This window comes from Misgurnus anguillicaudatus, chromosome 20 (assembly GCF_027580225.2).
Source record: "Misgurnus anguillicaudatus chromosome 20, ASM2758022v2, whole genome shotgun sequence".
Lineage (NCBI taxonomy): Eukaryota > Metazoa > Chordata > Actinopteri > Cypriniformes > Cobitidae > Misgurnus > Misgurnus anguillicaudatus.
In genome coordinates, this window is record NC_073356.2 from 31,553,646 (window position 1) to 31,569,468 (window position 15,823).

At 35.9% G+C, this 15,823-nt stretch overlaps 3 protein-coding genes across 5 annotated transcripts in view; 2 read left to right on the forward strand and 1 right to left on the reverse strand.

Moving 5' to 3' along the window:
• The first annotated feature begins 574 nt into the window (after positions 1-574).
• On the forward strand, positions 575-3,487 carry rab25a (RAB25, member RAS oncogene family a). Its single transcript, XM_073858526.1, has 5 exons — positions 575-747; positions 874-1,069; positions 1,871-2,064; positions 2,255-2,331; positions 2,444-3,487. Exons 1-5 carry the CDS (start codon positions 711-713, stop codon positions 2,570-2,572), a joined length of 633 nt encoding a protein of 210 aa, XP_073714627.1. The 5' UTR covers positions 575-710; the 3' UTR covers positions 2,573-3,487.
• On the reverse strand, positions 3,481-7,290 carry naxe (NAD(P)HX epimerase). Its single transcript, XM_073858525.1, has 6 exons — positions 7,051-7,290; positions 6,529-6,637; positions 6,328-6,438; positions 6,092-6,202; positions 4,039-4,186; positions 3,481-3,898 (listed from the first exon to the last, which is right to left on the reverse strand). Exons 1-6 carry the CDS (start codon positions 7,215-7,217, stop codon positions 3,696-3,698), a joined length of 849 nt encoding a protein of 282 aa, XP_073714626.1. The 5' UTR covers positions 7,218-7,290; the 3' UTR covers positions 3,481-3,695.
• Positions 7,291-7,987: 697 nt separating this feature from the next.
• The window catches only part of oxr1b (oxidation resistance 1b), a 168,932-nt gene continuing 161,096 nt past the window's right edge, over positions 7,988-15,823 (forward strand). For 2 of the 3 annotated variants that reach the window (XM_073858527.1, XM_073858529.1), the window contains exons 1-2: positions 7,988-8,116; positions 13,692-13,779. In XM_073858527.1, coding sequence (XP_073714628.1) covers positions 13,763-13,779 — 17 coding nt within the window. In that variant the 5' untranslated portion in view covers positions 7,988-8,116; positions 13,692-13,762. The remainder of the gene's footprint in view (positions 8,117-13,691; positions 13,780-15,823) is intronic. The other variant, XM_073858528.1, reaches the window with a different exon arrangement.

Genomic DNA, 15,823 nt, shown 5'->3' on the forward strand with positions numbered 1-15,823 from the left:
TTTAATGGTTTTCTATTCAGATGACATCCCACCAACAGATCCTAACACACTGACAGAAGAGACTAGTTTTCATTAAAAATAATATAATTCCCATTACGTTTTATGCTTTGTATTTTTTATCAGCAGGAAGAAATAATCATTATAAGTGCACTTCACCTTTATACTAGAAGTTCAAATAATCACAAAGTACTTACAGACATACAGTTTAATATAAAGTGACTAAAATAGGACTTACATTTTGTATGCCACATACATAATAAAAGTGTTTTACAAAGTCTGCATCCATAGTCTGCATTTTGTAAATCTACATCACTGACAAATCTGTTTACATTTTTGTTTTTCATTGTTCTGGGAAATATTAATAGATGATTTTATAAAACAAGATTGTGTCTGGGCTTGCAGTAGTATGACATGCATTTGCTGACATATTGAGAAACCGTGATTTAATAGCATCATACAGTAGCGTGAAGTCACTCCCATAGTCTATGTGTGCCAGTGGTTTTACCTGTTTCACCTGCTCCCCCACCCTAACAGTCTCTGTATCAGAGCGACTAAAAGAAGAGCCGCCTGGTATCTGCCAGCAGAAGAATGGATCAATCTGTCTCAGCCCCTACAAAACCAGAGCGTCTGCTTTTCTCCTCCCAGTGGATTTTAAACTAGAGTAACACGTATGCTAAATCCAGACTGACACATTACAGTCAAAGGTGAACATGGGGACGGATTTAGCCTACAACTTTGTCTTCAAAGGTGAGTTTGATTCATCTGATTTGAGATATAGTTTATACTAAACAATGACTATGTATACCTTGGTTTAGAAATAAGAGGTTGTAATTATTTTAAATGAAAGTTTTATCTCTTTTTATGTCTTTTCAGTGGTTTTAATTGGGGAATCCGGTGTTGGAAAGAGCAACCTGTTGTCAAGATTTACCAAAAATGAATTCAATCACGACAGTCGCACAACCATTGGTGTAGAATTCAGCACCCGGTCTGTTCAACTGGATTCTGTTACCATCAAGGCCCAGATTTGGGACACTGCAGGTCTAGAGCGCTACCGGGCCATTACATCAGCGTAAGTGCCCAAATTTATATCCTCAAACTCTATCCTTCAGTTTTAAGCTGAGATGATGTAGACATTTAAAAGTATTATTCCTCAAGAATGGGCAGCCAAAGGAATTTGTTGTGAGTGATTTACCATCACACCCATAACCACTCCTTTTTAACCGGATAAACAATTTAAAGCGTAAAATTGTACACACCTGGATAGTAGTATGTCACAAGGATGGCTTGGGAATTTAATTTAGGTAATACTTTAAACAATTACCTAGAAAGAGGACAGTTTTTAGGGGAATCATAATACACTGCTATTGTCAATAACCGTGATAAAAACACAATTATTTACAATATTTTGATAATAATGCACATATGATGAATAGCAGGCACTTATAATTTTGTGTCAAGACTCAGAATGGTGATAAAAAAAATTCTGCCTCCTTTTGTCTTTTAAATATAATTTACTATATACAAACAAATAAAAATAAACAATACTAGAGATTAATTTTACCATTGTTTGTTTATTTATTTTTATTCAACAGATATCACAATAATATTGTTATCGTGAGTTTTTTGTTTGTTTGCCATGATAATAGTGTAGTAAAACTCTGATATCGTGACCTCCTATTTTGAACTTAATTCGATTTTAAAGATTGTTGCATGTGTATGAATGAAATTCAAGATCATTTTTGTTATTATAATGTTGATGGAAACAAACTAACTTAGCCTACTCTTTTCATAAACCGTCTGTATTGTTATAAAGTGAAGCAATGTTTGTTCTATTTATGCATCTGAAATATAAACAGTCGTATCATTGTAGGTATTACAGGGGTGCAGTGGGTGCCCTGCTTGTTTATGACATCACTAAACACCTGACCTATGAGAGTGTTGAACGATGGCTAAAGGAACTCTATGATCATGCGGATCCACATATAGTGGTCATGCTCGTGGGAAATAAAAGTGACCTTGACACTCTACGTACTGTACCAAGAGAAGAGGCAAAGGACTTTGCAGGTGTGAATATAGTTAACTTATAACTACAATAAAATGACATCAAACGGTATAAAAAACAAAACTAGAATCATGTATCAAGTAATTTAAATAGAAATTATGCACACTTTTAGTTTTGGAGAGATATAAGCTTTCCAAATTGACTTTACAGTGCCATACTTACTTGCTTAATTGATTTATTTTACTAAAACAGAATCCAAAGACTTGCTTTTTATTGAGACTTCAGCACTGGATTCAACTAATGTTGAATCTGCCTTCCTTGAAGTTCTGTCAAGTAAGTTTCACTTTGTCTTCTTTATATATAATATTGCCTTATTTTTTGTAATTTACTTACAATAAATAGTGAAATATGTAGTAAAAATGTGCATTGATGTTCTCTTCATCAACAATCCACAAGAAAGTTGCGAGTAGAGAAGTCACCAGAGGATCTATTAGCGCTGTGACTCTGGGCCAGATGGGACCCACCAGTGAGTTTCAGGAGGAGAAAAGGGGCTGTTGTAACAACTCTTGAATGAATGAATGAATGAACATCTACAGTGACAAAGCCATCAAGACAAAGACATTTAACTTTGACATGAGTTACGTGTCACACCTGCTTTGATGTATGTCTTTATCAGCTCCTGATTGGATGGCATAAAGACAAAAGGGGTGTGGTCCAAAGTTGTGTTAGGGTTGTTTTTTACTTTTTGAAGGTGTAAACATTTGGTATTAATGATTGAACTTGTGTTGTTTAAATGTTAAATATGAATGGAGAATAATGTAATTTATTTTACTAGGTAGAAACAGTGTCTTATTCTGCTTTCCTATAAAGGCATTGTAAAACTATTTATTGAAAATAGTTTTTACAGCATTGAAATGGAAATGTTTTCCACTTCAGGTCTGTAAATTATAGATATAATATAAACATCTCATTATTTAAAGCAAAGTCAATATTATTTTTGACTGATCCTTTATCCAAAGACAGGTCTTTTATACAAATACACAGTGAAGAATGCTGTCTGACAGTTAGACGTTTCGAAAACACATGAAATGTCACTATGCACGATAGATATTTTTGCAAAAAATTTGTCTTTACATAGCTGTGGTTTGCATAAATTTTCTTGTATTTAATAACATTTTAGTCTTTAGACCTTCGGTACGGCATGTGAAGTTGCTATTTTATTCAATTAATTTTTTTAGTACAATAATTTTTTTTGCAAACTACATAATACAGCTCTGCTTTTCTCATACACAACTGCTCGTGCCCAAAGCACCTGCCTGCAACCATTTAGGTGTGAGAGATACATTTGTTTATGAAAATATTCATTAACAAATGCAGATGTCAGTTTAAAGCTTTGTTTAAATTGAATACATCTGAGCAATTTTACAATGCGATGCAATAATAATTCAGGCTTACCCATTAAATAAAAACCATCAGAATCGATAATACTTGTTTTTATTTATTTTTAGATTTTTATGAATCAGCATGTATTTATTTATACAGGCTCTTTTGAAATATCTCTAACTGAATATCCTTTAGCAATCCTCAGCAATAAAGATTTTCCCAATCACCAAGGCTAACTACTGAGCCACTTTGAGAAATCAAAACTGTTCATAGTGAAACCTCATACAGTTATCAATATAAAGTTTATTGTTTAGTTGAGCTTATACACACAGTCAGTGCCTGGATACTGAGGCAGATTCAGCTGGTACTTCTGTTCAAGTGCAGCAGGAACAAATCGTCCTCCCAGAAAGTGATAGCGTCCTTTGAAGTGATGGGCTGCTTTCTTGGGGGCTGTGAGGGAGATGAGCATGTCTGGCTGAATCCCATCAGGAGAGCCGTTCTCCACATCCCAGCCTAGACACAGAGAAAGAAAGAAAAAGAAAGAGAGATTTATGTTACTTCAAAAAAGTAATCCAAGAAACTTAAAAATGTTTAAACTGCAGTGATACTATTGATCAATTCTTGCTTGCATCACTGTGTGCGTGCATGCTCACCTGAAGGTATATCAACGCTAGCAATGGGTACTGTGATTTTCTTTAGTTGGGAAAGGATTTCACCGAATGGCTCTCGCACTGCCCCCTTGAAACTGAATCCAAAAACGGCATCTACCACCACATTATAGGCTTCGTCGATCACATCAGCCTGAAGAGAAAGTGAGGAGGATAACTGTAAAGTATAGTTGCTTAAAGGGGACCTTTTTAAGATGTACAAATAAATCTTTGGTGTCCCTCAGAGTACATATGTGAAGTTTTAGCTCAAAATACTCCACAGATAATTCATTACAGCATGTTAAAATTGCCAAATTGCAACAGGCTTTATCGTAGTTTTGTCCAACTCCATTGACTTGTATTAGTTGTGCTGTGAGGTACGGTATTACTCCACGCCGGGAACGTTGTTTCTATTCTTGCAATTGGCAAAGGCGGATTAGCGCCACCCACTGGGCTGGAGTGTTTATTATTCAAGCTCTCAACGGAAGAATGTACGGGTGTGAGGGGTTTGGAAAAATAGGTCCACAAGTTTAAATGTATTTGTAAACGAAAGTTTAATGCATTTTAGGAAGGATTGTTCCTGTGCACCTATACAGCCATTATAGAGGTGGGAGGTGATACAAGAAACACCCAAAAATTCTCGGGCCAGCATCATATGTCCAAATTTCAGTCAAAACCGTTCTATTTCATCATAAACAATCTGAAAACAGGACTTTAACTGTGTAAAATACCGAACTTGTCCTTTAAGAGAAAACATTTGCATAAAAAAGTGTTCCTGATGAATTTTTATGTTAATCTGGAATTATCCACTAGATGGCGCACTTACCCAATTAAAAAAAAACTGAAGCCAAAACGTTATTTACTCATTTTAAACTCTGTGTATGTTTTGATAATCATTCTGAATATGATCTCTAACAAAAAATATGACCCCCCCCCCCGTTTTGTGTATTGTTTGTTTGATAGCAGAGGGTCTGTTCTTTCATTTGATATATTTTTATGTTTATATACTTTTAGAATGTTTTTTCCTGGGAGGCATTTTGTGAAACTTTTGTGAAAATTACAAAACATGCTGGTGGCAACTTTTCAAAAAATGGCTGGCGGGGAATGTGTTAAACATGCACTGTAAAAAATACTTTGCTGCTTTGTTTTTAATTTTATAAGTTATAACAACTCACCTGTAGTTATACCAGTGCTTCTCAAATAAAGGGGGGGGGGGGGGCTCGAAGCGACACCAGGGGGGGCGCGCGAGACCCGGGGAAAATACTTTTTCAGGAAGTGATTTTTTTGCACCGTCACTTAAAGATATTACACCCCAAACACGCTGATAAGCCGCTTGAGTTTTTTATGATTATTTATTGATTATATTTAATTTAATTTTTCAGTATCAAATGGTCAAAAATATACTGTAAATACGGATTGATTTATTTTATTTCAGGCAAATTGATGCATTTTTTGTCTTTTCTGTTACAGACTAAAAAAACATTGTTAATAAAGTTATTCTTTGTTGTAAGTTGATTGATATTTCTTTTTTTGTGTTTTCTTTAATGTTAATAAGGATACAATGTTTTGCAGATGTGTAATTTTATAGACAAATTATACTATTTACAGTCGCGGCGGAGAGTTGGGGGGCGCGAAATGTTTACTTCTTCCTGGGGGGGGGGGGGGGTGACAGAAAATAATTGAGAAGCACTGAGTTATACCAACTCATCTCTAGTCAAGATAAATAATAGTAAGTTGAAATGACTTGTAAATCCGGGTTGATTCAACAAAAAAATTTAAGGCAGCAAAGTATTTTTTACAATGTGGAAAAGTCAGATTTTCATTATATGTCCCCTTTAATACATATATTCCTAAAGATCACATTCTCATTGCAAAGGTAAAATCAGGAAAAAAAATAAATGATAGTCATGTATGCAGTAATGTTTCAACAATTCAGACTTTCTTGGCAGTTAATATATTATTTGTCATGTGTCAATGAGTCAATGTGTCGCTAAAGGTCATATATTGAACCAAGGTGGAACCCCCTTGATATAAATAATACGATATTGAACGGCTATACCTCAGGCATCTCAGTCAGGAAGGAAATATCCATCTTTTCACACTGGGTGGTAAGATTCTGAAACAGCTGTTTGTTGGGGCGCTTTGGGTACAGCACAGACGGCTCATATCCCTGAGAAATCCACAATCAATACGAATAAAGCCAATATATCTTCATTAAATATTTAGGTTAATGAATTTAGGTGCAGCAAGTTTTTCCCCAACTACTGATTAAAAAGTCAAGCAATGTAAACTCACAAACAATTTAAGATGTCTTGCACAGACCAATCCATCTCCTCCGTTATTTCCAGGCCCACAGATGATCAATACTCTGGGTGGAGTCTTGAGCAAAGACTGCAAAGGATAGCCCTATGACACAAACAATTGATTTTAATAGATGTATACTTAATAATGCACTAAAAAGCTGTATAGGTAATACACATTCACAGAAGAATGTACCTTAGCAACAGCTGTGGCACAGCTAAGGCCAGCCAGCTCCATTAACTGATCCACACTGAAGCTGTATTCATTAAACAGTTCTTCATCAATGTGCTGAGCCTCTTCTTGTCTATAGTGAAGAATAAACAGCGAACACATGAAAAAAGCATCGTTCATGGTTGCGTTTGTGTCAGAAACTATATGCACAGGAAATGTAAATAAAAAGTACAGTTACACATGTGGCTGTTACATACTGTCAACACCATCTTGGTAAAAGAGTTTGACAGTAATAGAATTGACACTGACTAATTCACACAACAGGAAAAAATTATTTTCAGTAAATAAGAGACTTTTAATAAAAATTATTATATTGTTATGGCCTATAACATAAATGAGTACTGAATTATTAAAATCATAAAAAAATGACTTTATAATTTACCCACAATACAACAACTATAACATACTGTATATTCAAATGTGAGTCTGCCATGTGTTAAACTGATGTCGTTGTTTAGTACTTCTTTGACCCTGACAACCACTTACCCTAAATATTTGATTGTATTAGCCATGGTGCAGGCCTGTCTATGAGTGAGATCTTTACTGTAGATGTTATTGGAAATATGTGCACATGCTCCTGTGTGTTTCAGGACAGAGCCCCCTCGTGACGTCACAAGAAGACCAATGCCAAACAGTGCTCGAACCCCCAACATTCACCTGGCTACAGCACCTGGATATGGAGGTACACTGCCTGTATGTGAATGAAACTCAGTAGAAAGGTAACAGTCTGCAAGCATTACAAATCATCAAACGTTAAAAACACCCCAAACTATATTTTAGAATTGTGTGTTTACATACCCCACTTAAACGAACTAAAAGTACTGGTACGGTGAAATATTAACTATAAAAATAATAAATAAGATCAAGGGTAAATTTATCTTTCCAAGAAACTTTTAGTAAGTTACACGCGTTGTCACCACATGCGATTATCTCCACAAATGCAAATCAAACAGCTTCAATCCTGTTTAGTTAATATTACAGAATGCAAAACATGCAACGTTTCAAACTGAGATGATACCTAGTACAGCCCGAAACGTTTGCATGAAATATATTATCCGGGTGAACCCTCAACCGCTTTTCATAATAAAAGTTTGACATGCAGGCTTAAAAATAAGATTTCTGTGTAAATAAATTAGTAAAAAATAATCAAGCCATTATATAGATTTATGTAACTCTATTCATGTATGTATGTACTGTTTGTAACGTTATATATGTATGTACTGTATGTATGGACACAACATATTTAAATGTTTGGTACCACATAAATATGTCCATAAAAGACTTACATTTTTTCCTTAATATTTATGTGGTAGTTTAGTTTTGTTTATGAAAAAGGCGTCGTATAGGTCAGCTTAATTTTATTTTAACATACACAGGTCTTGAGAAGTCTAATTTTGGTTTGATCCACAGCACCCCCATGATACAGTTCGTAATGGTACATTCCCGCTATTTAATATCAGACTCACCATGCCAGCGTTTAGGGTTTATGTTGGAGTACGATGTAAACGCTTCATAATATCAGATATCCACACACCGATTTACCTGAATTAAGGTAAGCGTTTTTATTTAACGCGATAAGTATAATTCGTTAAGTAGTTTTGACTATTAAATGATGAATTACATCTGGTTGTAGTTAAAACATAAGGGAACTGCTCCGTATTCATATTAACAGATTAAACTTCAACTTGACCTGAGGACTGGTAACAGTCCTGGAAATTACGGACTTTCCCAAATACAACGATGACATTTGGATGTCGAATAGGAGGGTTTGGGAATATGCACATTATCAGCAATACTGGATATTTTTGCAAAACTGATTTTAAATGTATTTATAATGTTTTGATTGTGTTAATTGGTTAGCGTGACAGGAAAGTTACTGAAGAAATATTTGAATAAATAAATGCACAAATTGAGTTTATTGATCCCATATGTGAGATATTGATCCACTGTGTTAATAAACATGCCATAGCATGTTAGTACCTTAGTTTAAAGTATCATGTAAATACAATGATGTCATAACTGCACCATAATATAACAAAGTACTTTTTACGTACTTTGTAAGCAAACCTAGACTAATATAAAATTTGGCCACACAACATTACACTTAAAATAATGTTAAATAAAGACACAGTAAAATAGTAGAAAACGTGGTCTGTAATATCAAATATATTGGACATCTTTAATAACTTGCTGTGAAATGTCCAAAGACTTGATGGCGCTAACATGGAAACTCCTTAAAAAATTAAAACGTGTTTACTGTATCAATACAGTATTTTGTAGACTTGATTTTGATCCCGACGGACCAATTAAAAAATCTCTATGTGCCCTTAAGTCACTTAAGTCATGTGAAGTTAGCCAATCAGATTAGAGCTTGCAAGATTGAGAAGGTGCTTTGCAGTTTTGCAAACGGCTGTGTGTGAAGGCGAAACTATATTGGTTTATAATCATGTTATTTTTTTAAACAGCAGTTTTTGATGCAAACTCATTGTAATTGAAACTCATAGATGCTGTATCACTGTCAGGCTGTCCTCTTCGATTCATCTTAGGGCAGCAGTCCTTTTACAGCCAGGCAAACGCTCATGGAAACCTGCCATGAAAAAAACTAGTAAATCTTAATGATAAGTGCTGTCCATAAATCACCAAAGAGGTAACTCCATGCTTGGAAATGGTGGTTTAGAGATACAGACATGAAAATTACCAAAGAGTAATCTACACCGAGGCAGAGCAGTGGCTATTCACTCACAGTTTGAAGCAACTGTGGGCTGCAATATCGATCTATTGATATTGATGAGTACCATGTGCATGCTTTGGTGTAAATCAGACTTGTTATATAAAGATGATCATTGTTGTCTCATGGTCATGGCTGGTGCACTTCAATATTTCCACCTTGTTTTCCAGCAAGGGCTTTTATTGACTCATGTTTGTTCATAATGTCGCAGGATGAAATGGTCGATTGTAATTGGATTCTTGTGATCTGCACACATCCATGCAAAATTCCTTTATGTGAATACTGTGAAAAATAATCATGTGAATGTAATGGATGTAAATTGCCATCTTGGTAAATGGGTTCTGGCTGTCCAGTGCACTTGTGAAGATTATGTGAACCGTCAAAGGATCTGCTGAGTAGGATCGGTTGCTGTCCAGTGCTGAAACCAGGCTTCCTTTTAGATGTGGTTACAAGCTAGATATGTTTTTCTTTTTGTTATGTGAAGCCATATAGCAACTGTCTTGCTTTTAATGCATTATTATATTGCCCCAGGCTCAGAATATCTTTAAATGTATTATAAAAAAACAAGAGCTTCATTTTTGAGAACATTTTCATTTTAGAATTAAAGTGCAAGATATTACATTTCCGTTTATGCAGACGCTTGGCAGATGCTTTTATCCAAAATGTCCATGTATATTTGTTGGGCAATGAAAGTTTTCTCGTAGACCAGGTGTCGAAATCTACAACCTTTTTTTGACATTTCCCCACTGTACACAACAAAATGTGACCCAATCTGTGAAAACCTAGCTAGTCTTTTCTTGTGGTTTACCGTTTTCTAGGTAAAATAATGTAAAGAGCATTGTGTGGAAATGTAACTTTAATATATGAAGTATTTACTTTAACGTTAACATTTAAACTTTTTTTAAAAAAAGTTGCCAGTCAGCGGCAGATTTTTTATAAAAATTCTAGAAAATGTTCTCCTTTTTATATATATATATAAACGTACAACATATCAAATGAAAGAACAGACCCTTTGCTTTAAAAAAAAAGTTTAATCCTACCTTCATTTGTTCTCTTTTTATCACCTTTCAAATATTGGTAGGTTTCTTCAAAAATACAAAATTTTGACTAAAAGGCTGAGATAATTGCATTTTTGGGTAGTGCATTCACATCAGCCACGGTAAAGGTGGCAAAAATGGGCTATTCGCACGTAGTTGGACGCTTGAACATTTGAGTTTACTCGCTTCATACGCGCGTGAAATTCTAGTCATTCGAGACATTAACGCGGAAATTAGCATAATTTCCAGGGGCAACGCTCAATCCGCGTGGAACGCGCCCCACCTTCCACACATTTCGCGCCGCAGGATGCCTAATTGCGTCTTTGCATTGATTTAACATGTAAATCACTCACGCTTGCAGCGGCTGGTGTGAAGGCGTAAAATTCGCGTCTACCCGTCTAGTTTGCCGCTTGAACATTTTGAGTTTACTCGCTTCATTCGCGCATAAAATTCTAGTCACTGACATTCACGTGGAAATTCGCCTCATCGGAGGACCTTCCATAGGCTTCTGCGTCTTCCCTCGCCTCCTGTTATCACGTCACTACTAGAGCAAGCTCCTGATTGGTCAACGCGGCTCGTTTTTCCGCCAAAGTTCAAATGTTTCAACTTGCGCGTTTCCCGCGGCAGCGCTTAATTCGTGCTATTTGCGCAAACTAGACGCACGAATGAGGCTAAATCGTGTCTACCGCGCTGCGCTAAACGCCACATTTGCGCCGCGAGACCTTCAGACGCGCATCAACACGTCTTTACATTGACTTAACATTGAAATCACTCGATTGGATTTCACAGGCAGGGTCACATAATTGAAGCCCCCCCACTTACAATTTATATACTTTAGAGCCATATAGAGATAGTTTTAGCTTATTTTAATGCTTGTTTGTCTTTGCCATAAAACAAACCAGGAATCCAGTGAGAGCAAGAGTCCTACATAATTTATGGCCAAAGAGACAATTTTTGTATTCCACCTTTCAAAACTGTTGTTACACTATAACTCGCAGATTTTTTTATTCTGCACATTCGACTGCAGTTTCGAACAATTCGCTGAAACGCATTGTGTTGTAATTTGTAATATTATGAAGATTTTTCTGCTCTTTCTTCAGTGTTATGAAGCTGAAATACCCAAACAACAAAATGGTTTTCTTTTTATCAACATACTGAAAGTGGAAATTTGTTAGTTATTGGTCAGTAGGGCTGTCACGGTTATGAAATTTGGCTGGCGGCTATTGTGTTAATTGGTAAATTGTGACGATTATGCCGATTAATTGCCTGTTTTTATTGCTTTGACATTTAATTCTCATACTTTTTTTTCATTTGTTCATGATATCATTTTCATATAAATATATCTTTCAAAAACATGAGAAATAAACACAATAAAGTGTCTAAAAATAACTAAAAATAAAAAGGCAATCAAAATAAACTGACTATACCACAACAGGCCTTAAATAGTAGCCAGTCTGATAGAAGACATCTGATACAGTCTCTTGCCTGTTTATACAGGCGCTACAGCTCCCCCTTGTGTTTTTTAAAGAGATGTGCAATCATTGCGGTGATCTGAAATCATCTTGATGAGGTCAAACAATCGCAATGAGACGATGGAAGTTGCCTTATTAAATGACCTTATTTATTTTTCATCGCAGTTATTAGCCTCCAGCATCTTTAAGTTATGAGTGTTAGTTCTTTACTCCCAGTGGCCCTGGCCTCTCTAATGTAATTTGATGCACAGTGCTTTTTCACTGCTGTGTTAATAAACATGTATCACGCATACTGTGTGATATATGGGCTGCATGTTTATTAATGAAGCTCATTAGCGAGTTTTGATCTCCTGCAGAGGTGTTTGCACTTTGTATTTGTGACTTAACAAGCACAGAATAATATAATGTTGGATTTAGCTGGATACAGTTGCACAAAAGCTATTAATTATTTTACTTATTTACACAAAAAAAATTTATCAATCTTAGACAAAATACTGTGGTTTTTCTTTGTCTATCTGAAATCTTCCATGTATAGTCATGGTCCCAGGAAATTGGATTATGTGCGCTGGTTCTGTTCCAGAGCAATTACTACTGTCATTTTGCGCTGTGGCTTTGGATAATAAAACCAGATGGCCTTAAGGTCATCCCCAATTAAAGAAAATCCATTTCCATTCATAAAGTTTTCCATTATTGCTCGGAAGTAATGAGCTTCATTTAATACCTTAATTTCTTTTAATCAATATCAGAGCAATGCTATTTCTGCGGGCTGCATACTGCCTATGTCCGTCTAATGGCCAGTTTTATTCCTCTCCAATTCCAGAAATTAAATGCGCCTCCTATTAAATTCTTATAATTGTGCACGGTTTAATTTTTATCTGTGTTTTGTGGTTGAGGTAGATCTTTACAGGAGCTTTGCTCCCGTGGTAAGATAGGGAGGTAGATGGGCTGGTGGAATAACACTAACTTTAAGTAGACGGTTTATTATTGCCAGTGTCTTACACAGGCTGTATTCATACATTATTGATGTACTCTGCTTGAACTGGCAGCCCTAGCTGACATTTGGCTTATATCTCTTAACCTGATCTTATTAACCAACAAAGATTTTGATGTAAACTTTGAAGTTTTTAAGAGCTTGACTGTGTTAATATGTAGGTCTCTGCAAAACATTATCCTAGCATCCTTTTAACTGACCCATATGTTAGTCAGGGTAATAAAAGTAACCCATATTGATGAAATGACAAAATTTACAATTATATCAGATTTCTTTTGTGTTAACAACATATAAACAATGATTGTAAAGATTGAATCTTAGCTCTCTGGTCAAGTTTTAATTAAAAAACAAATGGAGGGAATCCACGATCTTAATTACTTCTGCAATGAGCTAAATACTGAAAACAAACACTGACCATTGATGTCACAAGCTTCCTCTCATTTCACCTAAAGGGATAGTCTAGCCAAAAATGTAAAGGGATAGTACACTTAAAGGGATAGTTTACCCAAAAATGAAAAGGGATAGTTTGTTAAAAGGGATAGTTCAACCAAATCATGAGCCCCATTCACTTCTATAGTAGGAATAAAGAAAACTATGGAAGTAAACAGGGCTCATTCCTCAAAATATCTTCCTTCGTATTCATCAGAACAAATAAATTTATACAGGTTTGTAACAATATAAGAGTGTGAAAAAAAGATGAGAGTATTTTCATTTTGGGGAAAACTATCCTTTAAGTTTGTTGGATGGGAATATCGGCTGTATCTTGCTTACCCATATAGGTCACACCCCTTATTGAGGTGAGGTCATTGGTCCTTGCATTTTTTAAAAACCTGATACTATGAGATGGTGATTGAACCGCTCCTTGTAACCAAACTCTTCTCCTCTTATTCTTTCTCCAGGTCTAATCCATATAGCTGGCCTATCCCTGTCACAGTGTCACCCAGCCAGCACTGGATAACAAGGACCCAAAATGTTCAGCACAAAAAGGTTAGTATACACTGCTGTATATATATTTTTAAATATCTAAGATCTTGAGTGCTGGGAAAATACTGAAGTTGCTTGCAACTCTACAGACAGTTAGACAAATTGTTTTGCATTTCATTTCTTTGCATTTAAGTTATGATGTTGATATTATGTGTGTAGTGTTTTTAATTGAGTACAGTGCTGGTTTCTTTACTGCACAATGGCTATGTTTACATGCACAACATTTTGCCAATCCGACTGAATTTAATACGATTGAAGGTTACGACGATACAGTTTACATGCACCCTAAACATTGCAATCTGATTTAAATGATCGTTTACATGTACATTATATAGAATCCGAAACGAATTCTGCGCAAGTGCACAGCAAGGGTTGCCAGATTCACGTATCAAAACCATCCGAATGGACGTTCAAAACTAGCCCAAAAGCATCCCAATGACTATTCACAGCCCAAAAACAAATAACTAAGCAATTAAATCATTTAATCTGGTGGAAACAGTTTAAACAGTATCCCAAATCTAAGCTCGAAAAAGCAGAGGACTTGGCAACGCTTCGCTGCGAATAGCATCTCTCGTCGAGTTCACGCTTTATCTTTGGATAAAAGTCAAAGCTGAGTTGGAGAAAGTTGTTCTTAAGTTTTCAGATATAGGGAATGAAAACAAACTTTTTAAAACGCACAATGCTATTTTATTACTTTAAGTAGCCTAATGTGTTAAAAGTATACATAAACGCTGCAGAATTTAGTTCATCGCGTGTACAGCGCGTGACCCCATTAACGTTATCTTATAAATGCACGATGCTATTGCCTTGCTATTTCGTGTTTCTGTGACAAGAACCGTGACATATAAGAGGTAAATATAATACGTGAACTTGAGCACAAATGTTCTGCGCATGTGCAAAAGGTATTTTTGCATCCGATTGAGAAAATACTACGATTCGCGCGTTTACATGCGTACTTTCCTCCTGCTGATCGGGTCACAGATCAGAGAACATCACCCCCTTCAATACGATCCAAATTTGCATCCCATCGTCCTCAATCGTATTGATTAAGGTGTTTACATAAATACTTTTCATTACGATTAAGACATCAAACTGATTATTTGGTTGCATGTAAACGTACCTATTGAATGGTGGTCTTTTTGTCTGCTGCATGACTTAAACATTATTAAAGCAAAAACAAGTGTTGAATTTTTAATTGATTTTGTGTTGGAGCATTTGCTCATCTTTCATCCAATCAAACCATCAAACATCATATCTCCTAGTTATTTCTTATCAGGTTTTGTGCAGTCCATCCTAGAATTAGATGTAAAAGCACAATAAGTGAGGTATTGTGAAACACGCAACACATGAAAAGCAGATGATGATAAGAGATGAGCCAAAACAGGATGGTGAGTTATGCTGAACTTCCTGGAGAGGAGGATCGAGCTCCTGGTGGAACACACAAAAGCAGGAGATGAGGGAAAACCAAGTATTATCATGTAAATGGCACAGGCCCCAGGTGAAGTTAATACTCCATGCTAATAAATGCGAGACCGTGGTGGAACACGAGTAGAGCACTTGAAATTTTCCTATAGCCTTGTAATACGTTATTAGGCGGTTCAAACATAAAAATTATAAGAGGATTACATAATCCTCTCTAACTCCCCCCTCCCACTCCACACAGCTGTCATCCTCCCTGATGGATGCTACAATCTGGATGCTTCCATATGCACTTTCCATTCCAGTATTCTTAAGATGAAATATTCTCCTCCAGGCATCCAGATCTGGTCTAATGGCCTTCCCAATAGCTTTAAACAACTCTCGTTCTGGCACAGTTTTATTGATGGTTGCTTTTTGGGACCTCTTTCATTCATATTTTGTTAGTTTTTTTTATCTTTTTGTGCCCATCAGCGACAGCAGCATTTGTGATGTTGAAAGTCATGAGTTCATTTAAGGTTTAGTGCTATTTTTGGCTGCTATAGTGCAAGGCTGTCCTCTGCAGGGAACACTGCCGGATTACTCAGAAGAGATTCCAACAGTTTCAGCTTTCTATTAATTATATTAAAAG

What these genes read in the sequence shown, in the direction of transcription:
- naxe (XM_073858525.1), bottom strand. Translation starts at nt 7,217, where the DNA reads ATGTTGGGGGTTCGAGCACTGTTTGGCATTGGTCTTCTTGTGACGTCA. An exon ending in GTGCCACAGCTGTTGCTAAG is followed by an intron (nt 6,439 to 6,528) that starts GTACATTCTTCT and finishes TTTGTGTCATAG; the next exon opens with GGCTATCCTTTGCAGTCTTT. An exon ending in TCCTGACTGAGATGCCTGAG is followed by an intron (nt 4,187 to 6,091) that starts GTATAGCCGTTC and finishes CTTTCTCTTCAG; the next exon opens with GCTGATGTGATCGACGAAGC.
- rab25a (XM_073858526.1), top strand. Translation starts at nt 711, where the DNA reads ATGGGGACGGATTTAGCCTACAACTTTGTCTTCAAAG. An exon ending in CTACAACTTTGTCTTCAAAG is followed by an intron (nt 748 to 873) that starts GTGAGTTTGATT and finishes ATGTCTTTTCAG; the next exon opens with TGGTTTTAATTGGGGAATCC. An exon ending in AGAGGCAAAGGACTTTGCAG is followed by an intron (nt 2,065 to 2,254) that starts GTGTGAATATAG and finishes TTACTAAAACAG; the next exon opens with AATCCAAAGACTTGCTTTTT.